We start from the raw sequence: 27,745 nt of genomic DNA on the forward strand, positions 1-27,745 counted from the left end.
CGTGCTTTGACCCATTCTGAAAGCCAAGAGTTTCAAGCACGGGAGTGAAAATTCAGCTGGGGGGTGGGGTGGGGGGATGAAAGCTGAGTCACAACACTGACCTCTATTAGCCCCCTTCCAGGATACCAAGAGTGGGTTAGATGGCCCAAGAGCATTACAAAAGAGCCAAGAAAAGGAAGGGAAACTTGGAAAATGAAACATAAGCAGCAGGTGTAACACCAAGCCGCCAGGCACAGAGCTCAGACACCCCAACTTTCAAGGCTTTTTTCCCTAGTTTTCAAGCTGACTTTCCAAACAAACAAGTGCAGACTGATACTCCATCACCCTACCAACTATTCAGATTTCTATGCAGAAGTACACGGTGCCGTCAACAAGCCAACATTTGCGAGTGTGAATTTATTAACTGCCTGTTGGCAAGGAAGAAACAGGATCCACCGTGGAGACCACACGGTAAATATCCACTGGTAGCCCATCCTTCCTTCAAATTTTTACTAGTGAGCACAACTATTTTATCCTTCCAACCAATTCCTGTGGGTTAACCTGATGCTGATTCAAACTGTTACTGGTCTGGCTTGTTTGAACCAGCAATTTAAAGAAACCAGGAATCCTAGTTCAAATGTAATGCCAGCATTTTTTTTTTTTTTAATTCAGTCTGTTCTTCTCACATAAGCCAACGGCACTCTGGGTCAACTAAACCTCCCAATGTGGCATCTCTCAGTTGTATCACTACACTATCCATAATCCCCAGCCAGTTTGGTTATTCTAATGACGCTGGGAACTGGAGGACGCCAAGGTGAAAAACAAAATCCTAAACACTGTATAATTGTCTTCTCTTGCCTGTGAGCTGCTAAGAGTCTCAGCCACTGAAGTGGCATAAAAGTCTTTGTACATGAAACAAATATTATGGTTTAGTGTGCCATCAAAGCTATTTTTAAACCTGGTGAGAAGAACTTGGCTATAACAGGCAACCGGTCACACAGCACATCTATCAGCATTAGTAAGATATAAGGAAAGAAACCGCCACTCTTTCTAATTTGCGTGTCACACACCAACTAATCAAGCAATTTAGCTCTGGAATGACCAGTATGTATGTCTGTGTGTGACACACACACACCTCTCAGCAGTTTATTCCAAAAGTGATCCCCCCACACCCTGATTTTCCCCCTAACTCTTTATAAACAATGTTTTTCTCCCTCTCTAGTAAACACAACCCTGGAAGCCAAGCTGGCCAAAGTGATTCGCTGGCAGAAGCAAGCCAAGGGAGAGGCTCCACATGGAGAAATCTCTTTATTGTTACACGGCCTCTTGAAGACAAGGTCAGTGTGCTGAACGGCTGCATAAGCAGACGGCAGGAAGGAGGGGGTGAGGAGGCAGCCGCACAATGGCCCTGCTTGCTTGGCAAAGCAGCCAGCTCCTTCACCTTCAAGGGCCAGATGTTCCGCAGGCTACGGAAGAGGCTGTGGCTGTCAAAACCGGCCAGGTTATTCCACTCTCATATTCACACAGGAGCTGGCTGGCTTCCCACGTTGCTTAGAGGAGGGCTCGTTTGGCTTCAGTTTAGCGGAACATGTGAAGCAAGCCTTTATGGCCTGTAAACCCTGGCTGAGGGCTGAACACAATGCCCAAGCTTAGCAAGGAACTCTTTTCTTTAAACTTCCTTGCCTGTTCCCATGACATGATGAAAACGCATGTCAGCTTCTCCACAGCTCGGTTAAACCAACACCCAATTTGCATTCCACGTTGGCCCTGCAGAAAAGCCTCGATTTCTTTATTGGAGGAGGAGGAGGGCTGGCATGGATTTTCTTGCCCCGAATTATCCTAGAGAGTTGGCGTTAGCTAGCAGTGGCTTACCTGATGCGCCAATTGGAGAGGTAGCAGGGGTCATGCTGTGAACATTCAGCCCAAGGTTATGGGGTGCCCCTGAAGACGGTGCTGGGACAGGCTGCCCTGGGGGGTTCTCCCTCTGTGGAGAGGTAAGTGGGGTGGTGGGCTGGGAAGATGGTCCGCCAGCAAGCCGGGCAAGGCGCCTTCGACGGATCTGCAATGAAAACCAGGGCAACTGTGAGTTACTGGATTTCAGCCCTTCAAAATCCCAGGTGGTCTCCAACGATCCTATACTGGGCTTTCAAAACAGTCAAGGTCACCCCCAGCAAAGTCAGTCACGCACAGCCTGGCTATCAGGACTGGTAGGTCCAAGGCAGAGCAATTAAGAATCCAAGTTCAAGAGGCAACCGACACCCGAGAACGATAGAAACTGCTTCAAACCACATCAAACCATGAACCCACCTGGCCCAGCACCGAGCTGTCACTGGCCAAAAGCCACTTTCGTTCCAATAAATCTTAGCAATCCACCACCTACTGTATCCCTTTCCCCAAGAGAATTCCAAACAACATTTTCCTGGAAATGGATACAGCACATATGGAAAACATGTTGCAGTGTTCATTCCACTGCTCAGAAAGGGCTCTATTCTTAGAAGCAGACCAAGGCTCTCCCTATAGCCTTACACAACATTCAACATCCTGCTCTCATCTTCTCAATCTGAAGGGTATCTTCTAAGAAAGCCCTTCTCCATCCCTGGAAGAGGCAGAAGGAAGCTGGGTTTTCACAAGCTCCTTTTTAATATTCCTCTTGGCCCATGCCATCGTACGCCCTAAATCAAATGAAATGTTCTCAAAACTTCCAAGCCCAAATTTATGTTGCTTCGGTCCTAAAGGACATGTAAATTTAACTCCATTCTGGAGGTTAAAGCCCACATATCTGGAGGGTATCCAGGTTGAGGAAAGCTGAACTCAAGAACCCACTCATTATGTAAATTTTGTTATTCCTGGAGTATAACTGACGTAACACTTTGGTGATGGTGGCCCCATATGACCTGAAGTTATGGATTTGTAGTATTTTGTCTGCATTGAGAAGACAAAACTTGGAACAACACAGAGAGAAAGAGGCTGTAAGTCCATTGCAGGAAGCAGAGAAAAGCATACTGTGAAAGGATTTGCCCATATCACCCTGACCAAAATTGCTAAAATTTGGGTCAAGGCAGTGTGTTTTCATCAGAGTCATAGTCACTGAAAGTTGACTCAACTCATAGTGACTAGGTTGGAACTACAATTTTCCTGCAAAGAATTGTCCATCTTTAATAACACCTGCTGCATTTCAGGGTTGGACATTTCTTGCCCAGAAGAATGCTGAAAGGTCAAAGGAAACTGCGTTATCCCGAGCCAGATCATGGGACCGGCTAATCCAATGATTCCCAACCTTGCCAAGATCTGAATGTGTGGCCTTCAAGCCCCCTACATGCTCAATGCTGGCCATGCTGGGGAATTATGGGAAGTATGGGAGTCCACACAGATCTGACCAACCTTCTTCAGGACTTTGGACTGGTGCTTCCCCAGCTTTACTTGGAACCATCAGGGCTCTGCATGCAAAGCAGAGGTCTACCAGGAAGCTCAAGAGATAGCAACACAGGGTGCTGCTTTAACCTGAGTAAGACCATCATCCACCTAACCTGAGCAACAGCTCTCTGGGATTAAAATTGGGAACAGGGGCTCCTTCACCCTTTTAAGAAATGCCAAGGATTAAACCTGGGACCCCCTGGTTTGAAGCAGAGCTCTCTGTGAGCTACCTGAAGTCTATCCAGTCTGAAAAATGACATGCTGCTACCCCACAAAACTCATCTGGCCTACTTCTGAACCACTTCCACGTAACAGGTTTGATCTTTGTTCAGTCAGCTTCTGCTTTTCCATGCCACCCCCCCTCTTCTGGAACCACAGGAAGATTCAGGAACAACTGGTGACATGACATGGATGAAGTGGGCGGGAAGCACTCAGGGCTTATTTGGGACCCACAGGAAGTAATAAAGTGAGGCCTGTCCAACCATGGTTAGAAAGGGTGTTATTATACTCCCCACAAGCAGAGGCATCATAACTGAAATGACTACCCCAGAGCTTAGTCTGTGTCACCCAGTCAACTTAATTAGGCATCCTTATTTATTATTTAAAGCATTTCTACCCTTTCTAACCTGAAAGGCTCCCAAGGTGATTAACATAATAAAAACTAGACTGACCACTCTAGAAGACATTACATAGAAGGGAAAAGGGATGGAAAAGGGGGAAAAAAGTACATGACAACAAGTACTATTCTACGCATAATCTACATTATGTATATTTGCACACAGAGATGGGCTGATCTGCACAGGGCAACAGGGCTCCCCACGTGAAGTTTCAGGCAGCCTGAAAGACTGCATAGGCAGGGTGTGGCCCTGACTCAGCTTCTGGCTTTAAAAAAAAAACAAAAAGGACTGCTGAATCTCCAACCTCTAGGTAATCTTTAGAAACAAGGTGCAAGCTCTCTGCACCCCGGGAAGCATGGTAAGTCAAACAATGTAGTTGAGCAGGCTTCCCACCATACTTGGGAGTATAACGGGCTGAAAAGGACTGCAAGAGAAAGTGTTTTCCTCCACTTTCAAAGGCTGGCATAACAATGGCTCCCTCTCATTCCATTCCTCCCCATGTTCTTTTTGTTCCCTCGGCTTCCTGTTCGCCCCCACGATGCTTTCACGCTGTATAAATTTCGAAGCTACAGCCAGTTAGCCAGCAACAAACTGGCTTGCTGTCCTATAATGACAAAGTCACGTGTGTGAAACGGACAGTGATATAAATCAAATAAATAAACGGTGATTTGCTTGCGGGCCCTGTTTAAACGTTGGGCTGGGCTGCACATAAACGAACCGCGTTATGGCTTAGCATGAGGTATGAAGCTTGCCCAGAGGATTATAATACAAATGGCCTTATTTAAATGGGCCAGCCTCAGATTCAGGATAGGCCTTTCACCTGGATGCAAGAGTTAGAAAACCTCAATCTGCTATTCTAATTCCAGTTAGCACCTACAATCGTCTCTCCCTTTAAGTAATACCATCTTTTCCCCCTCACACAGTATCTGATGGAAGGGTTGCCTTTTCTGCCTACCCCTCTATAGGAGAGAACAAATACTTGGTAATTGGCACCATGTACAGATGCACATTCTTATTGCAACGTCAAATGCTCAGTAAATTATTACCTTCATCCTGCAACCACCACGTCATCTTGGTATTTTAGAAGCTATGGAATGACTTTGCATAAAGATGCCTGTTGTTGCAATCTGATCTCCACAAATGGAAAGATGATACCAACCAGCATTGGGGGGAAAAAAAAAACTAAAGGTGATCTTTTGAAGCTGACCACAATGGCAAGGTTCTATGTACTAGAAGTACCAATAAGTAATTTCTATCTTAAACAAAGAACACATATCCCTCCCTGTTTACTTCCTGTTTCCCTCTCTGATGTCCTGAACATTACAGCCTCTCCCCTGAGGAACTTCCCTCAAGTCACCTGATCATGTGGAAATTCCAGGTGGTTGTGCAGGAATTCCATCACCCAAACAAATATGCCCCTTTGTGGATTCTGTAATCACATGGCCAGACAATATTGTGTTTTGACACTGAGAAAGAACTCCCAAGCACTTTACTTTTGCATCATTTCAGATCATGCATGCAGTGTCCCAAACAGAAATAATCCTTATTCAAAGGGCACCTAGCAAATGTCCATCTAGCCCACTTTCAGAGGACCTTTCAGAGAAATCTTACATGGTTTAGCCAGAAAATATCTCCTGCTGCAACGAAGATGGATAATAAACAACCTTGAGATAGCTTGGACTAGTTCCCCTCATGTCCAACCAGAATGGCCAACTGGAGGGCTGATGAACATAAAGCCAAATTGAAATATCTCCTTCTAGCAGTGCATCTTCAACAAGTAACTACACATTGGTTATTGTGTGCATTTTGGTTGGTTTCAGTAGCCTAATGGTCAAAAAGATTTGTCCTGTTTGGTTCCTGTTCCACCAGAGCAGAAGAACCCTTTTTGTACTCACTGCTTAGTTTACACAGAAGGAGCTGTGGGGTGGGAGAGAATCATTAGCAGCTACTCACTCCTTTCCAATCTCTTACTGCATTTCCAGCCCGGGCCTGATACCATTTTAAAAGCAGGACACTCTACATCCCTAAATTGCTCCCGGGCTTTTACTTCTGCAGCGGAGCATATTGGAGTTTTTCCTTGCTAATTAGCAGGATGAGCCATCAACAAACACAAAAGTTGGTAAGATGCAGGTAGAGATGCTGTAAATTGTTCCATTTTATGAACACTCAGTTAAGAGTGTTCACAAAACAGAGCCCAGTTAGTAGTCTGGGATACTATGGTTTATAAGAATATACCGCAAACTAACACCATTTTTTTCTTTCTGGTCTACCCAGTCCTTGTATTTTTATCATAGTTTCCCTGACCCCAGCTTCCCATAATAAGTCAGGCATACCAGGATTAGCATTTAAACTGGTTTGTCTTCAAGCTAGTTTGAATTGGGCTTACACACCATAGCTTGGAAGCCATTTATCATTCATGGTTATAGCCCATCAAAGCTAAGGATTGCAGCCTGCGAACTGGTTTAGCAAAACACCTGTTTTCTAATTATCCAAGATTTTTCACCACTGAGGAAAAAAACCCTTTGATGACAGTTCCTAAATCACTTTTCTCCAATCTGGTGCCTGTTGGCTGGGGGATTATGGAAGTTTAAATCCAATTTATCTCAAAGGAATCAGGTTAGAGAAGGCTGTCCTTAATTACAGAATTCACTCACACATCTTGGCACACATTATTTCACTGTTTGATTCTGATTTCACCTAATATTTCAGTACTGTGCTGTTATTCTCTCTGACCTTTGTTTCTGAAACTGTGAGTTCTAGTTTTAAATTGTCTTAGGTATTTACTGTGAACTGTTCGAAGAATTATTAAGATGAAAATTATACATAGCAAATACTTTTTCATAGGAGGAAAGCCTGCCTTATTAGAGCAGACAAGCCAGAATTTCAGTATACGCTCACCTACAAGAGAAAACTCAAAGTAAATTACAAAACATCTTATTATCTTAGGCCACTACATCATCACCCAGAAATATAAATGTATTTAAAACATGCAGCAGAGCTCATTTGCTTATGATCAATTAGACCTAAATATTTTTACAGATAAGACTTTCAACATCTGTTTTAATTGGCAACATGCAAAATTCCATTACAGAAGGGGGGGGGAAAGATCAGGAAGGACTAGAATGAAGACAGATGGAAAAAATACCATGTGCTACAACATACTGCCTCCCTGCATAATTGCAACTATTTTAAAATAATTGATTTTATAAAAACTGAACACAACCTCCTAAGCCTGAGTAAAACACAGGACATTCTGTAAGACAGGAAATAGTCTCAAGAACACCTCACCATTTCAATAGCCAACAGCCTTCTAGTCATGCCATAAGTAACCTGTCACAAGTCCTGAATTTGAAACTACTGAAAAAGCAATTCCTGGAGTTAATTTAATATTTCCATATATGCAGACCTGTTATGGAACTTCACATCCTGCTATCTTCCTGACTGTCAACTCAGTCTGGGAATCTCAAAAGTTACAAAACAAACAGGCCATAAACACAGAAAAAAATCAAGAGCCCTTCTAGCTTGCTGATATTTTTGCATATTTGATCTACCAAAAAAATCCATCTTTCAATGTCAATGGAAAAAACCCCCCGAAAATATTTGCCTTTTAAAAAAAGCAACCTGGTCACTTTCAAACTTTGAGGAGAGCTACATATAACCTGATTTTTAAAAAAAATCCAGAATTCAATTCTAAATCCTTTCTTAATTATAAATGAACAAGTACAAAAAAAGGAGGAATTAAGAAAGACAACCCCACCAACATCACCCCAATGTATACACACACTGCTTCCCAGTTATCCCACCCCCACCCACACAACTTACCTCATCAGCACTCAACTCCTCCATAGTTTTCCTCTTAATGGTGGAAGGAGTTTGGGGAAGGAGGGCTCCGATGCTTCCCTTGAGGGATGTGCTTGGAGGAGGAGGAAATGTCTTTCGGTTAACTCCTGCCCTGATGCCTCTTTCTCTAAGGAGGTCTCAGAAGTGCATAGTCAGAGGTTAAGAGCAACCCACCGGGTCCTTCCTCGCTGCTTCTAATTGCCTAACAGCATCCACCGCCTGCCTGCCTGCCTGCCCTCCAAGCCCTGATTGCTCCTCCTCCGGCCCCTGCTCCCTGCCGTATCTAAACCGGTCCCGCTATAATCCCGAGGTCGGGAGCTTCCTATGGCCAACACCCTCAGACGGCCCCCGTTCCTGCCTTCGCATCCAGCGCCCCTTCCTCCCGGGCCTATCCTAGCTGCATCTGAGGCTGCAGGGATCCCGGGACTCAAGCTCCACCTGTCCCGATGCCCCACCGGCACGCTCAGGCCTGCATGGGCAGGGCCGCCCTCCCCCCGCTGCGCCCTCACTCCTCTGCGGGGCTCCCACGGGAGCAGCTGCGCCTCTGGGCCCGGTCTCCCCGCTGCGCCCTCTCCCCCAAGCGCAGGCCGCCTTTCGAATGCCCCAGCGGCCCCGGGGGTCCCATAGGGCGTCTTCCCTCGCCTTCCCCCCGACAAAGCCCGCTGCGAGGAGCAGCGCCGGCGGGCAAGTCTCCCACCCTCTCGCCGTTGACGGGCAGGCCCGGTCCGGTCGACCCCCTTGGACGCTCCGCACGCCCGGCTCGAGCGGCCAAAGGCGGGCGGGGAGGCAACGCTCACCGGCTGAAGCCCCCGCGCCTCCCAACTCCCGCCCACGCGTGACCGCCGGAGCCCCACTTTCCCCTCAGCCGCTGCCTCTCCACACGGAGATTATTCATCAAAACAAGAAGGCGGCGGCGGCCATCTTGGCGTCGGATCACGTGACCTCCTCGCCGCCGCTCGCCTCGTCTCTCCTCGCGTGCGGCAGGCGCACGTCTGCGTGCGTGCGCGAGCACCCAGGCAAACGACGCGTGCGCACCCGGGGAAGTCCACGGTAGGATGGGAACAGGGCCTGGGGAAGAGGCGGTGGCAGCAGCGGCTCCGCCCCCGCCACCTGACGCACGCGCTCGATGGGTTGCGCTGACCAATAGCAGTGAGAGAGAGACGCCCTTCCAGGTTGCTAAACGCTGTCGTCAGTTCGGAGGCTGGCCAATGGGAATGGAGAGGCGGGAAGAGAGGGCCCTCCCCTCCCACCTCTCTCCGTAATCTCACGCCAGGCTGAACGCAAAGCGAGCTGCTGTAACGCGAGGGAGTGGGCGGGGCTTGTTGGGGCCTGCGCCACAGCAACAGGGGCAGGGCCAAGCGCGAGGTCCTGGCGGGAAAAAAAAATGGGGCTAAAAGGGCGGAGCCAGCATGGAGGCGTCTTCTGTAGAGGCGCCAAAGTCAAGATCCTTTAAAATTAAATTGGGCTCGCCAGGCAGTACAAACGATAACGTTAAACCAGTATCAATCGACAGCAGTAAAAGCACCATAATGGTCTGTCCACATAGCAAATAACAGCCGATTCCTTCTACTGTATCATGTAATTTGGTCATTAATTTGCCCTAATTGTGAAAGGCACATCCCAGGATTTTTAAAAAGCCTTGGAAACAGGCCCTGTTCAAGCCACACACTCTAGTTGGCGTTGTTTTCTAGATTTGTACAAGTTGTTTCATCTTAGAGTGAAAAATGGACTGACATAATGCTTTCTATAGAGCAGTTTCCTATCAAATGTGGGGGGAGGAACAAAATAAATTTAAACGTATGTTAGACCAAAGGGGAGGGAAAAAATGCCTCCCCCACTCACAAGGCCTGGGGAAAAAATACTTTCAGGGTTAGGGTTTGACCTGCTTTGGAACTGCTGAATCTTGTGTGGTGCGAGTGGCCAGTGTTGGCAACTGCAAGGGAACGAAATAGGGGTGCAATTCAAATTCTGTAAGCCGTACCCCACAACACACTAAGCTTGGTTCATGCTGAGCGCCATACCCCTGAACCTGGTTCATTTGGTAGCTAGGTTAAATGTGTCATGTGATTGTGCCCAGATCCTGTTCTCTAGCTCATTTCAGACACTGAAGGAGGAGAGACGTGTTTATCTCTGGTAGCAAAAGTTCAGGAGCTGCCTGGAGCACATTTTCCAACTAATGGATTGTATTAAGAACCAGAAAGTTTTGTGAGCCTGCCCCGTTTGGCAACTCTCCTGCAAGTAGCAAGTTGCATATGGGTGCCCCCTTCTGCTAAAAGGAGGATGCCAAATTGCTACAGCCTTCCCCTTCTTTCCTGAGGAAACATCATGTCATCCATCTCCTTAGTTTCCTAAATAAATCACGGTTGGAGAGGCACCTGCAACATGCTAAGCCACCAACCATGGTTTATAAACCAAAGATTGGGGTCAGATAACATGCTAAACCAGAGGGAAAAACACATACATGGAAACCCTATTGCAGGTCAATGCACTGTGTGAATGTAGCCAGCTTCTGCATCAGGGTTTCCCGATCCCATTCAGCTGGGCAGCCTAAAGCACCCCCAAGGAAGACATTTTGGGACAAGCATACGGCAGCACAGAGACTAGAGACTCCAAGCTGCGTTGCCAGTATGTTTAATGAAGTGACCTCATAACAGCCGCTGTGCTTGCTCTGGGAATCCGCCATGAACGTTTCCAATAGAGAGGAAATGGAGGAAATGCTGGGCAGACGTTCCCACGCTGCTGCTGACTCGCAGTGAAAGAGGTGCTGTGGGAAGCCATGCCTTGAACAAGGTGCCGTGGGTGGCTCTCCTCCTGAGAAGTCCCATTTGAGGTTCACGCTCGCTTGAAAACTTGCCTGCTTATTTTGTCTTCGCAACGGAGTTCCTACATATAAAGACAGCCACACAGTACTGAGTCTTCAACGCTGGGATCCAACCTCAAACCTCTCTGGGTAAGATGGGTTGCAGGTAGCCACTGGCATCTCAAATCCACCCCACAATCCAGTTCGCATCCCTACTTAACTAAAACCGAGTTACGATCACATCCCGGCTCACTTCAAGCCTCTTCATCTAAAGAAACATTCAGCATCATCTGATCTTTGCCCCGCTTCCATTATACGTTACTTAGGTGCAACGGAATCGGTTCACAAGCAATTCACCCGCTGGACATAGGCACTCTGCTAACTTACATTTAAACATTATTTGCTGAAGAAGCCACAATCGCTTGGGTTAATGCCATAAGAGACAGTTAATAAACTGCAAAAATTAGATCAATGCACATTTTGTATCCCAAGCGTGTGAAAAAGTGGTTGTGGTTTCTTCAGGGAGATGCTTGAGGTGGAAGAAGCCCATGTGTAGGATATTTGAGGGGGCTGATCTGTTCCCAGCCCTGGGCCCCTGAGCTGGATATCTTAATCTAGAGTTAATCCACCGAAATGTTTCCTACCAGATACAGCTCATCGCCTTCAATCCAGTGAGTCCAGCCTCTGTTTTCCTTCTCTCCATTCTGAATGCAGACAAGCTTATCATTGTCCCAAGTAACCACACTCTGCATTGAAAGGGGAAGATGAAAGTCAGATTCTTTTAATGCTTAGTTCCAGACATCAACAACAAATGTTACTTTACAACACCTCTACGTTCATCATTTTAAATGAACTGATTTCTAAAATAACGTATTTTAACCCACGTATTTTCTACTAAGCAACACTTTTTAAAAAAACTTTAAACTGCCAGCATTTTTAGTTCCTGGGCTTCTGAGACTTTAAAAGCGATGGGTCAAGCTAATATCCACAGAGCAAATCCCCCCCCCTAAAATTTCCCAGGAGAACAAGTTTTAAATGAAGTTTTATTTACATTTCACACTTCATGAGGAATACCAGCTGATTTATTTTAAACTGTTTTATTGTGACCCACCCAGAGTCCCCCGTATGAGGGAGATGGGCGGTGATAAAAATACGATAAATACATAAATAAATGTAATGGGCTGCAGCCTTTTTTGCAACGCAAAATCTTATGCACTCATAAATCCATTCAAGGAAGTAAAACGACTTCTTCTAAAAACCCAGATGAATAACCTTAAACTAAGACAATTAGAAGAACTTGGGTCTTGCCTGAAGAAATATTTCCTATGATTTTGATCATAAGTCTCAGCGTATATCACCATACAAACCAACATTTGGTCTAGAACTGCAGTGAAGCAGTTCAGTAACTACTTTCACGTGCTCCAAGAAAAAAACACAAACTTTTCGGTGCAATGAAAATCTAAGAAAAATGCCCAGTCTATGTTTATACCCAAAGCTGTTAAAGGTTCACCAGGAGTCTGGCTGGCTTACTTACTCTGCATTTTCGGTTGTCCAGCCCTTTGTTATCTTCATCAAACTCCTCTCCAATTTTGAACTGGACAAAATAGTTTCGGAAAGTGCTTGTCGTGCTGATAGAAAATGAATCCCCTTCCTGTTTTATGACCTTCTGAGGCTTCAGCATATTTGCTATCTTGCGAGTTGCAAAATCTATACCTTTGCCAGACACAGAAGTTACAGATGGAAGTTAAACATGGTCTCCCACCGCATATTTATCAGCTTCCCCGCTTAACTGAACGCTGCCCTCCTTGATCCTAACCAGGGTAGTAGTTATGCATTCATTTCAAACCAGTGCCAAGATTCCCTTATACAGATCAGAACGCAGCGGTTTAATGTGTTATTCAGGAACAACAGAGGAACGTGGCACTGACGGGGGGTCACTGCAGAAAACAACTTCGCTTTGCTGGCACAAGGAAAAGGTGTCAAATGTGGCAAAGGTATTGCAGCCAAAGATAGCAACTAACAATTAGCATGGCACTGAGAACTAAATCCAGGGATTAAATTTATGCCTATAAGTTTATAATATGTACATTCAGTAAACAGAGATGGGTCAAGTAGCATTTCTGTTAAGGATTGTAGTATGGTTTGCTTATGGCTTAGACCACTGCACTGAACCCAGCATTATGATTTATAAGCCCTGATTTATAGCTTAGCATGGTGTGCAAAACAGACAAGTTCAACGAGCCACAGTTAACAAAATGATGGCAGAGTAATGACGTGGGGATTTAGCCACGCACAATCAAAATATATTGCGGCTAAGGTTAACTAAGTTAGTTAAGCATCTGAAACAACATTCAAGACACAGGAGAATAAATATTTTGCTCCTTCCCTACCTCTGTGTCAACCAAATGAAAAACACAGTGCAAATTCTGGGTTAAATCCTGTAACGTATTAACCACCTAGTGTAAAAAGAAAAGCAAAACAAAGAGGAAGCAGAAAAGAGATTCAATGCAGTTTTGCAGGCATAGCTTTGTCTCTGAGAAAAAAACAAAGTGATGCCGTCAACCACATAAGCATCTCAGGAGGAGAAGAGGCAGCAGTGAAACTCAAATGCTCTGTACTTGCCTAAAGCCAACATAAAGCTTTCAAAATTCTCAGACTGGACAAGATTCCACGTGCCATTAAAATCCGCCGGCATGGCTGAAGAGAGAGACTGAGATCAACAGGCACTAAAAGGGTCCCAGGACTCCAGAGAAACTCTAATTTGCCATCCCTTCTCTATATAAGGGGAATCAGGAAGGACTTACAATAGTAGGTGGGATCAAGATCTGCTGCAGCTGGGCCTCTAGAGGAGAAAGTTCATGGCAGCTGTAATCCAGGGTGTAGAACTAAAGTCACTGTTTCATGAGTCACAGACGACAATTTAACCTCTCTTGGGGCTGACCAGAGTAAAATCTGGATTTCCCATCTCCAGCAGTGCCCAAGAATTAAAGTCCAGAGCCCTGATGGAGCTCTATCTAGACATCCATGGAGCTCAACGCTTAGCTCCCTGTGTCTTGAGTAGTCTACAAGCCAAGCCTGTAAACTTCACACTCACAGTGTTCCTTCCCAGCATTTAATATTTGGAGAGATACTGCTTCTCCACATGGGGACTCCATTGGTACCAAAAGAGGAATCCCATTGCTTCCGACCAGTGCGCTGCTCACAATGAGAACTAGCCAGCTGTCTTCAGGAAGCTGACCAGCAGGTAGAAGCTCATGAAGGTAAAGAACCATCCCTGATGTGTATTGATCTGCCATTTTGCCACCCACTTATGTTTGAATTATCCTTCAATTTATTCCAGATAAAGCAGACCAAGCAGTGGATAGCAGTCTGCCTCTATAACTGAGATCTTCCACTGGAGCTTATCAACCATTTATGAACTTACCTCCCTCTAGGATTACTTTAGGTTCGTCTAAGGTAGGCTCACAGTTGCCTTTTTGGCAGGGAATTATGGAAGCAGGCAGAGCATTTGGAAGGAGAAAAAAAAATTGCGCAGTGTTGTAAACTAGTAAGCCTAGCAGGTGAAGATTTGTCACTTGGCACAAATTGATATGAAGACATACATTCCTAGAAATCCATCAGATTTGGAAAAAAAGGACTTTTCCTGCCAAAAAGAAACCCAGTCATAAAAAATCCTTGAAAACCAGAGGATCTGGGTGGGCATGACGTCAGGCAAGCTGCTCGACTAGACTTTGATCCAACCTGGTGGGCCTCCTCCTTAGATTCTCAACAGCAATGGTTCTTTGGCTATGGGACCATTTGTTCAGGAGCAGTATATCTCTCAGCACCCCTCTGTGGGGATATTATAAGAGGGTGGGAGCAGCACAGCTGCCCACCCCAATCGGTTGTCGGCTTCCCAAAGATACAGTGAAAAAGAGGATGCTGGACTTTATAAAGCAATGAACAAGGACAGGGGTCAGTGTGACCTTCTGCACCGTGCATTACAACTCAATTTTGTTGCATTCAAGGGGATGAAGCAACACCCACGTGCTAACCTTTGCTTGGGGATGCACTTCTGCCAAAGTTTTGTCTGTCTCTCTCCAGATATTTTAAAATCTGTGGGCGTAAGAGACTTCCTCTTCTTAACCAGGTTCCTCTCCGGCCCAATTCATCTCTTTATTGTTCAGGAGGGCCTGGAAACATCTGCAAAAGTACTCTGAGGTCAGTAGGTGACACTGAACTCTGACCGAATTTTTTGGTCAGGCGCTGCTCTCCGATCTGCAAACCACCGTGGGGCTGCAAAGCCAAACCCAATTTCTTGTCTGTTGTGCTTCACTGTTCCCTCCCCTCCTGGTGTAATCCAAAGTGAACTATCAAATAGCACTGCCCGCTTTCTTTCAGCCGTTCATGCGAGGCGTTCAGTCAAGTTCTAACTCCGCTTTAGGGCCTCACAGCCCCATCTGTGGGGTCCCGTGGAGCTCAAGTGGACCCATGATCAAGAGAGGAACAGGAACTGGCCTTGGACGTTACGCTAAGTCACAGCCGTAACTCGTCAAAGAAATCACAACTGGATGGTTGCGTAACACTCCATGCCACAAAACTTGTTTTATAAATCGTAACTGGCTTGATTCACGCTACCGACTGAACTGAACCAAAATACATCAGGACTCAGAGGGCTCTTGGTGTCTGACCTGAAAAACTGATCTGCAACTTCTCTTTTTACTGGAAGAATCTCCCGGCTCGCTGATCCTTCTGCCCGACAGCCCAACTTCATAGCCAGTGTTTCTCAACCGTGGCAACTTTAAGGTATGTGGACTTCAACTCCCAGAACTTCTGGGAGTCGAAGTCCGCACACCTTAAGGTTGCCACGGTTGAGAAACACTGCTCACAGCTCTTCACAGAGTTAAAACTGAAGTGAGACCCAACCGCCATCCCAATAGATTTTCCAAGTTATTTTGACCCAAATAAAATGTTTTGGGTCAGCCCTCTTCACAATCCCGGTAGAAAATGACAAAACTGGGTTGATTTCCGATTATATTGTACTACATTTATTATTTTTTTCCCACCCATGTTACACAGGATGTGTTGATTTTCTGGCTCATTCACATTATGATTTTAGCGTCAAGTTCAGAATTTACACACACACACACGCACGCACAACAGCGTTATGATTTTTAAGGGGAGGTTGTATGGAGGGAGGCAAAGGGCAGTTCTGCGGTTAGAGACGACGTGCATAAAAGGCTCTTTTTGTTAATGATTAAAACCTGAAAGAAAAAAATCAAAAATTCAAAGGAAAACATTATATAGGCACACACATACAGTATATGAATTACCTAATAAAGAAAAGGTAATCAGAAATAACAACATCGATGAATGCTATTTTCATAAGGGTATTTCTTACTCCAGCATGTATTTTTTTCTCCCACACTAAATAGAATCTGTCACTGTCCTGCCAAATATCATAGACAAGTTTCATGTTTTCTTTATTTTCTATTTTTCCCTCTCCCCCATTTCCCTCCTCACCCCACAACTGGTTTCTTTATTCTATGGTAGGCTGCTGCCAAAGATGTAGCATCTCCTGTAGGTTCTTATTAATTCTAGGATTATATTTTCCAGTATTTTTTATTCATGTTACACAACTGGATTAAAAAAAAAATGTTCCAAGTTAGCTGGTGCAGAAGTTGGAGGAGCAAACTTTATTGCTTGCTTTTTACTCCTGCACCAGCAGTTCTGACTCAGTCCAACTAGGGCAGTGTTTCTCAAATTTGGCGACTTTAAAATGTGTGGACTTCAACTCCCAGCATTCCCCAGCCAGCACGCTGGGAGTTCTGGGAGTTGAAGTCCACACATCTTAAAGTTGCCAAATTCGAAAAACACTGAACTAGGCGGTGAAAAAACCCATCTCCCGATTGTTGTCAATTTGTTCTGCCTTGGAGAAACCAAAGGAGTAAGCTGGCTTTGGCAGTCCACAGGGACATGAAACAGCTGCAGCCCATCACTAGCCACGCAGGACAGCCCACCTTTTGGGCTGCAAAAGAGGTTTATCATCTTGATGCCCACCTGGCGGGCATCCTGTATAAAATAAGAGCCTAAATAAACCCACGGACATGATCAGTCTGTGTGGCTCACATGATTAGATGCTCTAACAATTTTTAAAAATCCGTACTTGTAGAAAGCTAGTATGCCACAGTGAACATTTGCCTGGTATTTGCTATCTGTGAGTGTTTTTTTTTTTTTTTAAAGGCATATTCAATCAAATGAATCATCCTGCAGAGCTAAAGTGGTAAAAGCTTATACGATAGACCCACATTTTTAAATGTTACATACCACGACCACCTTAGCAAGCAAATGTGGTTTCTCATGTCCACACAGCTTAACAACGATGGCTCATACCTACAACTAAAGTCTCTTAAAAAGTACTTTAGTGCTTAAATCAGCAAGGCACTTTTGGTGGCACCCCTGATCACCCCAGACCCAGAACAGCTTATTTCCAAGTGAGCAGAGACAGAGGAAACCAGGCTGCGTTACAGTACGAGGAACACCGGGGAGGTAGGATTCATCAGAGCAAGACACAATACATTTCTCTGAAGATGCAGGCTTGACGTAGCGTTCATTTTCAGGGGAAAAATCTTGCCCATTTAGCAGCGCAACGCATCTCTTTAGGAGCCGGACTAAAAACGGTGCATCACTGGAGCTAAGGAATGAGAAATGGCCCTCATTTCCTATTCCCATTCAAAAACTGCCATGCAAAGATGCCAGCCAACCATTCAGAGATGAGCCATATCTATAGCTGCCCAGATGGACACATTCAGTCTGAAATTTGAGGTAGACCCCAATAATTTGCCAAATAATTAAAGCAGAGGGAGGCCATCAGTGTTTCAGCCGGCCCTGGATCTCCGTGACGGAGAACAGAGCTATGTGGCAAACCGGGATTAAGATCCATAAACTTGGGTTGCCGCTGCCGACATTTTAATCTTTACTTGATTTGCAGAAGCTAAGTGTTGGGTATGTGGTTTCTGCAAGTCAAGCAGCTTCAAAAGACTCAGGAACCCAGCTTAGGGTTATTTGGGCCAGTAAGTCGACCACATTCCAAAATTCGATACGGGACTCCACTACCATTGGTGTTCCAATCAGCCCCTATTTCTGCTCTCCCCCCGCTCCACCACCATGCAGACGTAGCCCATTCAACTTTTGATGGGCTGCCTTGCGTTTTTCTGCAAAGGCGCCAAGACAACTCCTGTGTTGCGGTCCTCAGTCTCTGCAGTGTACAGATCATGCTGTTTGATGTAAGCCTGAACGACGTCGGGCACTAGATACCGTATGCTCTGGCCCCTCCTCAGCGCTCTTCGTATCTTGGTTGCCGAGATGTCGTTGGTGACCCACTCCTCCACCAGGTGTATGTTCTCCTTGTGCTTCCACAGCACGTCGGACTCGTAGATGAACTTGGGGGCGTGGCTCCCCAACCTGGTAATGCATGCCATGCCATGCTTGGACACAATTTCCAGGATGTCTTCTGGCTTCCAGAGACTGGGCACGGCAAAGGACTCCAGAACATCCGTTCCACATAGCAACTTCAACTGGGGGACGCCTGAAGAACAAATGGCAAACGTGAGCAGGAGACTGCATAGCAGAGCCTGTGGCCCGAAAATCGTCAACATTTTGCTTCCGAGAAGTTCAAATTCTGCAGTGATAAATGAGGGACGACATCTGTAGATGATGCTACAGGTGCTGGCCAACAGGCGCCTACTAGACAAGCCAGGCCAACAGCAATGGTGTGATCAGGTTCAGGAGAGGTTATTCCATTTTACAGAAAGCATCTGACTGCCCAGGGCAGTGAAAGTATTTTCAAATCAGCTCTGGCACACTTGATTAAGTGTGTCTTTACCCTTAAAATGCAAAATACAACCAGCGGCCATTCAGATTAACAGCCAAAGTAGTTAAAAGAGCCCATGCTATGCTGGAAATTAACTTAGGCCGGGATTCCAGGGGGCGTGCATGGAGGGAGGGCACCCTTGGAAAGATCAGATCAGGGGTATCCCTTCGATTCCGAAGATGGTCTTAGGGGACGGTAGCTGGCTGGGAATATCACCGGAGACGTTCAAGCAGAAGCTGAACGGCCGTCTAGAGGAAGACCGAAAGCTGCATTTTGCATTAAAGATCCTGAATTGAGGAAAGATGCCTGTAAGTTGCCTCCTAACTCTAAACTTTTGGACCCCGATGATTTTGAAATAAAACTAACCTTTTCGTTTGGGTTGGTTCATTCTAACGGGGAGTTGGCTCCCTGCTGCCCGCTTTCTCTTCCGGCCCGCTTTGCTTGGGAGAGGAGCTTCCTCAGAGCTGTTGGCACAATACAAATGCTTCAACTTCTGATGGTGGTATCTAGAAAACAGCAGTGAAAAAAGATCTGTGCGTACACAATGGGATGGCAAGACTGAAGCTCTTCTGATCATTTAAGGCCACGTTCCTATGACAACCGTATACAGTTCTATCCAGGTGCACAGTGCTTGACAGAAGCGTGGTAGGAGAGATCTCCGCTCCCAGAAACTTATCCTGGGTCAAAGTACATATGAGCTGATGGGCTCGCAATCCAGTCCCACGCCCGTCAATTGAAAATGTGTCTTACCGAGGCACGCTGGGCTTGAGACCCCGTTGGTAGGGTTCTCTTTTAAAGGAAAGCTGAGACCCTCTGAAAAAACACCCACCACGTGGCTTTCCTGCAAGATGGGGGAAGATGCCCAGCCCCGGCCAGTACCTGAGAACTTTGATGGTTTCCTGCCACTCTCCTTGACTGCTTTCCCAGTCGTCCACTTCCAGCCAGTCAGTATTTTCTGTTGCGAGCCTTGCCATGGTCACTCGGTGGCTGGCGCCGATCAGGCCTTTCTTCAGATACGCATCCCCCACAGGCGAAATGATCCCTTTTACCACTTTGTATTTCCCTGTGGGTGCCAAAGGAGAGAAACCTGTGTGTTGCCGGGGTCAAGAGGGTCCAACCAGGATCAGAGGAACCTGGTTCAAATCATTTAGCAATGAAGTTCCCTGGGTAACTTTGGACCAATCTCTCTCTCCCTTTTTGCTTTAAATTACCAGCATTCTAGGAAGCATGTGTTTTAAGTCGTTCCTTTAGTGGGCGACATAAAACGCATTCAACAAAAAGAAAGGAAGGAAAAAGGAAAGGAAAAATGCATCTTATTCAAGCTCTGTTTGACGTTTTTGATGAAAGTCGGTTTTCTTTCTCCTTCTCCTTCAAAACAGGGAACAATAAAAAAAACATTGGCGCTTCGCATTATTAAGTGGGTTTACACACGACACGAAACCACGATTCGCTCAAGGAGCTACCATGGACGAGTCTGCAGATTGCACAAACCAATTCATCAGGGCACGGCTGGGTTCACACAGCAAGTGGTGCCAGAATCCAACAAACGAGTTGATGTTTCAGCGCAAGAAATGAGTGCCAAAAGAGTTGCAGCCAAGCAATTGCTAAGGGCTTTTGGTAATCAAGCCCAAACCACGGATCACTTTGAATGAGAGAAGGCAGGAAAATGAGACTGCTGGGCGGACAGGCCCACCAATGTCATCCTCTTTGGGAACATCGACAGCGACTTCCCCCAGCTGGGTCCCCTCCAGATGCATCCTATTATAGGTCTTGTCATCCAGCCCTGACAGGCTGCAGGTTATAGGAGTTGTAGTCCAAAGCATCTGGAGGAAACTTGCTGGAGCAAGGCCACTGGATCATGTGCCCAATCTCCGTGCTGGGTTCATAAACCCAGCCTGGCTCCCAACAAAGCGCCCAGTTTTACCCATTTCATGCAGGTGATCTCTTGCCAGTTCGAAAAGTCGAAGGTGCATGTTGGTGATGGGGTTGAAAGAGCCACATAGCAGGAGGACCACTTCAGTCCGGTTGTCGGAATCCTCCATAGGCATCGGTTGGAGCTGCGCTTGCCGGGGGAGAAGCAAGTCACAGTGGTCACATGCTGCAAGGGAGGAGAAGCAGGGAGGGGAAGTCATGAACTGGAAAGAAAAGCTATTTTCACTTTCCACTGGAACAATAAAAAATACAGAGAAGTCACTGCCTCGTGCTAGCACAGACAGCAAATCGGCTCCATGCAACTGAGGGGCCGAAACATGAGCTGATGAGGGGAGACCCCAAAGCTTTGCAAACCTCCTGATGTTAAGCCAGCTCTGCAACTCGACTGCTGGGATTCTGTAGGAGCAAAGAAAGAGGGGAGTGTGCTGCACTTAACAGCCCACTCCGTGAATGAAAGCCAAGTTTCTGGTCCTTATGAGTATGAAGCTAAGTGATTGTAAACCATTAGCTCAAGGGTTGCCAATACAGCCAGCCAGTTTTGGAAGGGCCAATTTTAATGCTGTTTTGGTTGCTCCACAGCTGAGTCACTCTTTCTGGGCACACATAAGCCACCAAAGGACAACAGGTATTAGACCCAAGAGATGGAATATATGTTCCCCAGATAGTTTATTAATATCAGTACCGTACCATAATCTTTCAATTGCTTTTAAATGGACCAGTAATATTTCACTCTGTGGCCTTTTTTTTCTGCTGAATCCTGAGAGATTTTCCAGGGCTGTATTTTTATTGTTAAACGTTGCATTCCTTTTAATTTCATATCTTTATCAGGCCAGTCAAGACAGAAGCAAAAGGGACAGCTATTGAAGCCGGGAGGTCTGTGTTAAATTCCAGTCTTGCCGTTTTGAAATGCAAGTACCTTTTCCAAGGCGAGATGCAACCGTTTGAATAATGCATGCAGGAAAAATGATCCCTGCCTGCCGTGGGTATAAAAATGCCTGACTTGGCCAGCTACCTCTGTGGCTAGACAGCAGCAACAGGCAGATAGGGCCTGCTTCTAGAGGTTGACAGAGCACCTTGTTGAAAGGGGTTGATCCATCCAGGAGCTATAATATCTTCCCCAGAGGCAGAAGATCAGACGGAGCTTCCAGGTAAAGGGGGGGGGAGGTAGAGAAAGAAAAAGATGCTGACATCCAACCCTTCCCTTGTCCTAACTCCATGTTTATAAGGTGGGAGACTCCAATACACTCCTCACATGTATAGGAGCATGTGTCAGGATGAAGTCCCAGAAGTCCAAAGGTGAGTGGGAATTCTGGGAGCTATCATCCCGAGACAGCTAGAGGGCGACAGGTTGAAGAAAGCTGAGTCAGAGGAGGAGGGACACCCTTCCGACTACCCTGGTAAGAATCCATGTCAGGGTGGCTCAGAATAGAGCTTCCCTATCCAGAAGCAATTTGCCTCCGACTGCTGAGGGCAAAAGAGAGAACAAGATAGTTCTCAATCAGAGTTAGAATTCACACCTCAGACTTCTGGCTTAGCACACTGTGGTTTGTCAACTGCGATAGCTGTCTTAGTGTGTTGTGTGAACCCAGACCATTGTGGTTAATTCAACAAACTGCAATTAACAAAACCATGGCTTAGTGCAAAGCATTAACCCAGCTAAAATCTGCTTGCAAATGTAAGTATTTGCAGTTAATAGCCCTTCTAGACTTCACTTGGAAATGCTGGGCCTGAATCCAGGAGCTTGGGAAGGTGAAACAAAGGCTCCACCCGAGGACCAGCCTTTCCCTGGAAGGGATACAACACAGTGGCTAAGACAGGCCTTCGATCTTGCATTTACAGTCAAACTACTACTTCTACGACTCTTGCCAGGCTCTTGAGGATCAGCGATGATTCACTTCTGTCTGGCCCACACTGCCTATCACTTCAGCCGACGGCTACCGAAGCACCTGCGATTCAGACTGTAAGCTGCCACATCTCGGAGTTAACTCAGGCACAAAAGTAAAAAATCATTATTGTTCACTCCTACTGCTTGTATTTCCACATCGCCCAATAAGAGCATAATCCTAGCTGCACACCCCAGCATTAGATGGGAAAAAGAATGAATTTATGCTATGTGTAACTCTATGGGGGAAGTCCCCTTTGACACACGGTGCCTGCCACGCAGTCGCCCACTTTTGCATCTCTTAAAACACTTCCGCAACCCACCCACGTGACTGATGTCGCGGACCTATAGCTTCTGTTCAATCTTTTGGGTAAGCTGCACCCGTTGAAACCACAAGAATAAAATTCACCACTTAACGCCGCTTGCCACCAGTCACCAACCATACAGCATGACGGCAATATGCCTCCAGACAATAAAAGCACTGATCCATCTATCTGTTTTGTTTTTATTTCCTTGCTCTCTTCCCTAGACAGCTTGTGATTTTTGCCCTCGGAACTGCCGTTCTTCTTCTCCAATTCTACATCCTGCTACGGTATAACACGGAACTTCGTTTCTCTTTTTCTCGTGATATTCCCTTGACGTGCTTGCGTACCTTCTAGAACATGGGGGCAGCCGACCGGAACATCCCGAGGAGTTCGAGAGAAGAGAGAACTTGCGGCCTGTCCCATGAGTGTTTTTGGGGTTGGATTGGGATTTTTTTTGGTTAAAGTCTCTGCTGGAGACTGAACGGATGGTTTCCGGTTTTCTCCCGAAGGTTCAAATTCCCGACCTGAAGGACTGAAAATTTAAGGGAAGGCTGTGGTGGGACAGGTATTTTAGACTATACTGATAGTAAAATGACCACCAAGCCTTGAGAGCAGTGCCTCTGATAAAGAAGGCCCTCTAATTTAGCGTTAGGAAATTAGGCACATGTTGGAAGTTATAATGTAATATACCTGGAAGTCATTGAAAAGTTGTAAGGACTTAACTAACAACAGATCAGAGACTGAGGAGGAGAAATCCCTTGCATGCAAAAGCTTCCAGGTTCAAACCGTAATTTAAAAGGCCAAGTAGTGGGTGAGGGAAAAGGCCCTTCTCCGTGTGAGATGCTGACAACTATGCCAGAGGGAGAGATGCTCCGGTGCTACTCTCAGTTTGCATTTCTGGATCTGTACCATGCTCAACAAATGGAACGGGGCTTTGTTCATTCCATGGTTACAGAGCGTAGGAAGTGGACTAAGAAGAGAATCTATGCTGGGAAAGGAAAGGAAAGGAAAGGAAAGGAAAGGAAAGGAAAGGAAAGGAAAGGAAAGGAAAGGAAAGGAAAGGAAAGGAAAGGAAAGGAAAGGAAAGGAAAGGAAAGGAAAGGAAAGGAAAGGAAAGGTTCAAGGACAGGTGTGAAAATGTGCAGACCGAGCTTTGCAAGTAAGGGGAGAAACAAAGCAGGTTTCCCAGCGCCTGGCGCTAGCAGAAATGAGGCAAGCTACAGGCAAATGTATGCAAAGGTGCATATAACGTATACTGTACGTCCAGCAGAATTCAGTTTGGCCTGCCGAAAGGTAAAAGATAACCCCCATGCAAAACCTCCATGTAAAATACCAGAATTGCACGTTCCAGGTTACATTTGAAGAACTGCTACCCATGAACTTGGAACACGTGGTTACTGGCCCACCTTTTTCTCCACCTTGTTTTTCAGACCTAAATCTTCTCACTACTGCGACCAGCCCCTTCTCTACAACCTGGCAGGCAGCATTGCCTTGACATTCCTTGCTACGGGTGTGTGAAGGCTCCAGAGGTTCTCCAGAGCGTCACGAGAGGCCAAGTTCTGCAGGATGGTGCTCGAGGGCTCATCCTAACCCAGGAGGATGCATGCGGGTCCCCACATCATCTTAGAGCTACCACAGCCTTGAAACAGAACGCTGCTCCTCAGCTTGGAAGGCTGGGTTGATGCGGTGCTCCAAGCCACAATGTCGCAGTTTTGGCTTCACAAATCTAAACGCTTTTGCTGCAGAGCCCAGCATTCAGCCTGTAGCTCTGCAGAAAAGACCGTGGGGGACATGTACACCTAACAAGAACAGGCCGCAATTTATGTAGCCGAGGACTCCCCAAAGCCCTACCTATTGTTCCTCTGTGCATGTCCATATGCTAATTCTCCTCTCACTGTCTTCTAGGGCTGGCTTTAATCTTAGCCGTGGCAGAGCACGTCCCATGGGAGCTGAGAGCCACTGTCTCCATTTTTGGACTCACCTCTTTCGCAGAAGGAGCCTGTATTACTTTACTCACTGCCTTGGCCACACAATGTGTGCGTAGCTCCTGTCTCCATTAGATTTTGTCCCACTGGAAAAAACTAGTACCTGGGTTAGACAAAGAACAGACTTTTTAATATACTGCTACAGTACTAATTCATTTGCCAAGGAGTAATTGCGCTAGACCAACTTCCAAGGAAAAATTTCTAATCCTAAAAAAATGTCTGTTCTGAACCTTAAAAGCGTTCCTCGCACCGGCGGGTGATTCTGGACAGGGACCACTTAAAACAAAACATTAGAAAATATTCTTGATTCCTTTATAATGAGTAACATTTATCTTTCCCAGGCCAGAACCACTCCTGAGCTCTATTACCTCTCGCTGACTCTGTCTGTGGCTAGCATAATAGCAACCAGTAAGTATTGTGATTTCTCTTTACACAAAAAGCTGGCGGTGTGCTATTTGAAGTGATGTGCCCTTTGCCCCAAATTAGCTGATTTCCAGACCCGTATCTTCTCCGGTTCCAAGTCTGTGCTGAGGCACGCAATCGAAATGGGAGCAAATGGGGGGAAAAGGAAGGGATCGCATTCATCTTTTAAAGTCTGTGCAGGTGGAAAGAAATGAGCCCAAACCTGCCTTATTTAATAACCCAGAGCGAATGATATTTTCCACACGATCTACTTCAAGATTGGCTATAGCAGCCTTCCCTAATTTGGTGTTCTGCAGGTAGGCAGGAATAAAATCGCCACCTTCTCCTGCTAGCGTAGTCAATGGGTTAACATTCACACATTCAGAAAACAAGGTGTAATGCTGTGCCTGTGATTTTTGCAGTTGGACAGAAAATACTTAAGTATATTATTCCTTGCCATTGTGGCACTTTTCTTTATCTCCTACAGCCTATTTTTCCTTCTTGGGATTATTCTGGCTTGCCAATGTCATCTCTCCTGGGCTGACGTTGAACAAGAAAGCCAAGACTGGAATCTGTTATGAGCCAGTGTCTGAATGTGGATGCCTGTGGCACGTCTGACTGGCCCTGTGCTGACCACTGGACTTTGCAAGACCCATGAAGCTTCAGTAAATCTTCCTGCTTTGAGCAGGATTCTGCACAACTGCCTTGGCTTCCCTTTCTTTGTCACAGGGAAGACAAGAACACCCCTGGCAGCTGGCACAGTGAAAAGACCTTGAAGCTCACCAATGCTTTTAACATTCTGAAGACTTCTGAGTTGAAAAGGCAAGGTCGGACTCTCAAATGGTTTTAAGCATTTTACAAAGGATTTCACCATTCACCCATTTAAAAAGGAAACTCACAAACCGTTCAAGTGGTTTGAAAACAAGGGGACTCAATTGCCATGGGAACAGGTATGGAACCAGAGAGGGAAAGAGTAAAGTTATCCACAGTGCCTAATGCCTTGGTTTCATAGTGGAAGAACGGTTTCAGCTGAAGAACCAACTGCACCTATCTGTGTAAATGAAAATGTCCTCAGGCAGTACATTTCTGCCCTCCCTGCAGCAGAATTTTTGACATTTTCTTTCAGGCTGGAAGGAGAAACAATTGTTTAAATAAAACCTAGAATTCTCTCCTTGTCTCCCCTGACTCGGTTTATATCAAGATCACTAAGTTCTCTCTTCTTGAAAGGGTGGAGACAATGGTCTATAGGTGGGGGAGGACAAAATATAGTTTGCTGCTTAAATAGGTCTTCATTGGATGAGCAGATTCTACAGTATTTGGTCCGCATCGACCTCCCAGTTTTTGTGATGACAGAAGTCTAAAAAGATTTTAAAAGTATAGAAATTAGCAACTAGGGATAGATATTGTATGCAATTATGCAGAGATCAAGAACAAATGAGGAGCTAGCTTTTCAAAAACATCTTTCAATATATCCCCTGCAACTGCGGAAGGCCTCAACATATGTCCCAAACACCTCTATTGTGATTTCAGAGACGGATTAACTTAAATATTCTATAGCAGCATTTTTTTAAAAAAAGGTTAGGTTTAGATGGTTTCAGGATTAAACTCTAGGCAATACTTGTACAACCTCTCAAGAACAGAACTTAAGAAAGGCTATCTTTTCTCAATATACGATCACCATGCTTGGAAAAGTCATCTTTTGAGGCTGCAGCTGAGAGGTGTGGAACTGCCTGGCAAAGCAACAAAAAGCCTTCACAGCTTTGCAGTATTGATTATGCCACCCACCCGTGCACAGTGTAAATGCAGCAACGTAAACCCGTCGAAGGGGATGGCGTGAGTTCCAAAGAGCTTTCACGCTACGACAGGAAAACGTGCCATCACCTACTCCCACAGTATACGAACAGTAGCAAGCCAGATGACTTATGCATCATGTCGTATAAGCCATATAAGCCCCTTAAATAAACGAACGAACGAACATCCCTCCTCCGCCTCATTTTCTTCTGCTTGCACGTGTTGAGCAATGGAACAGCAATACCACAAAAGCGGACAGACTGTATTTTCAGTTTTAAGCTGCTCTAAGGATATGGCTGAAGAGCAGCCTACCCAACGTCTCGAAGACCACGGGCTCCTCGGCCCTTCCTTGCCGAAAAACAGAAATCTGCATTTCCTTTATTAACGTGCACACCGCCGGAGCGCCGTTCAGGCCGCGGAGCCAGCCATCCGCGCTTTAAGCGAGCATATCGCGGCTCGCCGGTGCAGGCTAGGGTCAGCTTATCGCCCGACACTCCTCTAACCCCACAAAAAGATTGGGAGGCTCCCGAAAGGGACCTTACCGGGCGGCAAGGAGCCTCCCCGCCGACAAAGAAGGGCGCCGACAACGGCTCAAGCCTGGCACCGAACCACGCGGTTGAAGCAGCGAGGAAGCGGACGGGCTCCGCCAGCGACAGCAGCGCTCCCATTGGCCCCACGGCCAGGAAGTGGAGCCGTGTCCGCCCCGAGAGCGGTTCCCCCAGCGTTCCGAAACCGGAAGTGGGAAGGGGCCGGTCCGCTCGGGAATAGCGTCCCGCTGCCCAAAGAGAAGATGTGATCGACGGAGTGGGCGGGGTCCGGCTTGCTATCCCCCTCCCGGAGGCTGGAGAGGAAGGAGTGCTTGGGTAAGGGAGGGGGCCGCGAGGCGAGGCCAACTCGTGGCAGTGCGGGAGGGGGGAGCCTCATACGGATTGGGGGGGGGGGTTTG

At 46.3% G+C, this 27,745-nt stretch overlaps 4 protein-coding genes and 1 long non-coding RNA gene across 12 annotated transcripts in view; 2 read left to right on the forward strand and 3 right to left on the reverse strand.

The window, feature by feature from the left end:
• UBE4B (ubiquitination factor E4B) overlaps positions 1-8,807 on the reverse strand; it is a 35,131-nt gene extending 26,324 nt beyond the window's left edge. Inside the window, exons 1-3 of one of the 2 annotated variants that reach the window (XM_063317577.1) lie at positions 8,648-8,807; positions 7,833-7,923; positions 1,852-2,038 (exon numbers count right to left, since the gene is read on the reverse strand). In XM_063317577.1, coding sequence (XP_063173647.1) covers positions 1,852-2,038; positions 7,833-7,923; positions 8,648-8,745 — 376 coding nt within the window. In that variant the 5' untranslated portion in view covers positions 8,746-8,807. The remainder of the gene's footprint in view (positions 1-1,851; positions 2,039-7,832; positions 7,924-8,647) is intronic. The other variant, XM_063317578.1, reaches the window with a different exon arrangement.
• The window catches only part of RBP7 (retinol binding protein 7), a 68,094-nt gene extending 54,360 nt beyond the window's left edge, over positions 1-13,734 (reverse strand). The window contains exons 1-4 of the mRNA XM_063317373.1: positions 13,273-13,734; positions 12,185-12,363; positions 11,295-11,396; positions 10,586-10,733 (exon numbers count right to left, since the gene is read on the reverse strand). Coding sequence (XP_063173443.1) covers positions 10,683-10,733; positions 11,295-11,396; positions 12,185-12,363; positions 13,273-13,345 — 405 coding nt within the window. The 5' untranslated portion in view covers positions 13,346-13,734 and the 3' untranslated portion in view covers positions 10,586-10,682. The remainder of the gene's footprint in view (positions 1-10,585; positions 10,734-11,294; positions 11,397-12,184; positions 12,364-13,272) is intronic.
• LZIC (leucine zipper and CTNNBIP1 domain containing) overlaps positions 1-27,745 on the forward strand; it is a 382,321-nt gene that overhangs the window by 347,842 nt on the left and 6,734 nt on the right. The window contains exon 1 of one of the 2 annotated variants that reach the window (XM_063317605.1): positions 27,573-27,662. The exons of the other annotated variant lie outside the window; for it this stretch is intronic. The gene's annotated coding sequence lies outside the window, so the exon portion shown is untranslated. Of the gene's footprint in view, positions 1-27,572; positions 27,663-27,745 lie in introns of those variants that run through there. 2 annotated transcript variants of the gene reach the window in all.
• Positions 14,931-26,160, forward strand: LOC134506977 (uncharacterized). Of its 6 annotated transcripts, none has more exons than XR_010068853.1 (5): positions 14,931-15,435; positions 21,263-21,582; positions 22,274-24,657; positions 24,948-25,014; positions 25,496-26,160. It is a non-coding gene; the product is annotated as an uncharacterized LOC134506977 (long non-coding RNA). The 6 variants fall into 6 exon arrangements; XR_010068855.1 differs by lacking the exon at positions 14,931-15,435 and having other exon boundaries at positions 21,081-21,582; positions 22,274-24,131; positions 24,527-24,657; XR_010068854.1 differs by lacking the exon at positions 14,931-15,435 and having other exon boundaries at positions 21,085-21,582; positions 22,274-22,394; positions 22,846-24,657.
• Positions 17,743-20,649, reverse strand: NMNAT1 (nicotinamide nucleotide adenylyltransferase 1). The gene is made up of 4 exons (XM_063317371.1): positions 20,427-20,649; positions 19,382-19,565; positions 18,869-19,008; positions 17,743-18,217 (listed from the first exon to the last, which is right to left on the reverse strand). Exons 1-4 carry the CDS (start codon positions 20,632-20,634, stop codon positions 17,814-17,816), a joined length of 936 nt encoding a protein of 311 aa, XP_063173441.1. The 5' UTR covers positions 20,635-20,649; the 3' UTR covers positions 17,743-17,813.

Source organism: Candoia aspera, chromosome 18 (assembly GCF_035149785.1).
Source record: "Candoia aspera isolate rCanAsp1 chromosome 18, rCanAsp1.hap2, whole genome shotgun sequence".
NCBI lineage: Eukaryota > Metazoa > Chordata > Lepidosauria > Squamata > Boidae > Candoia > Candoia aspera.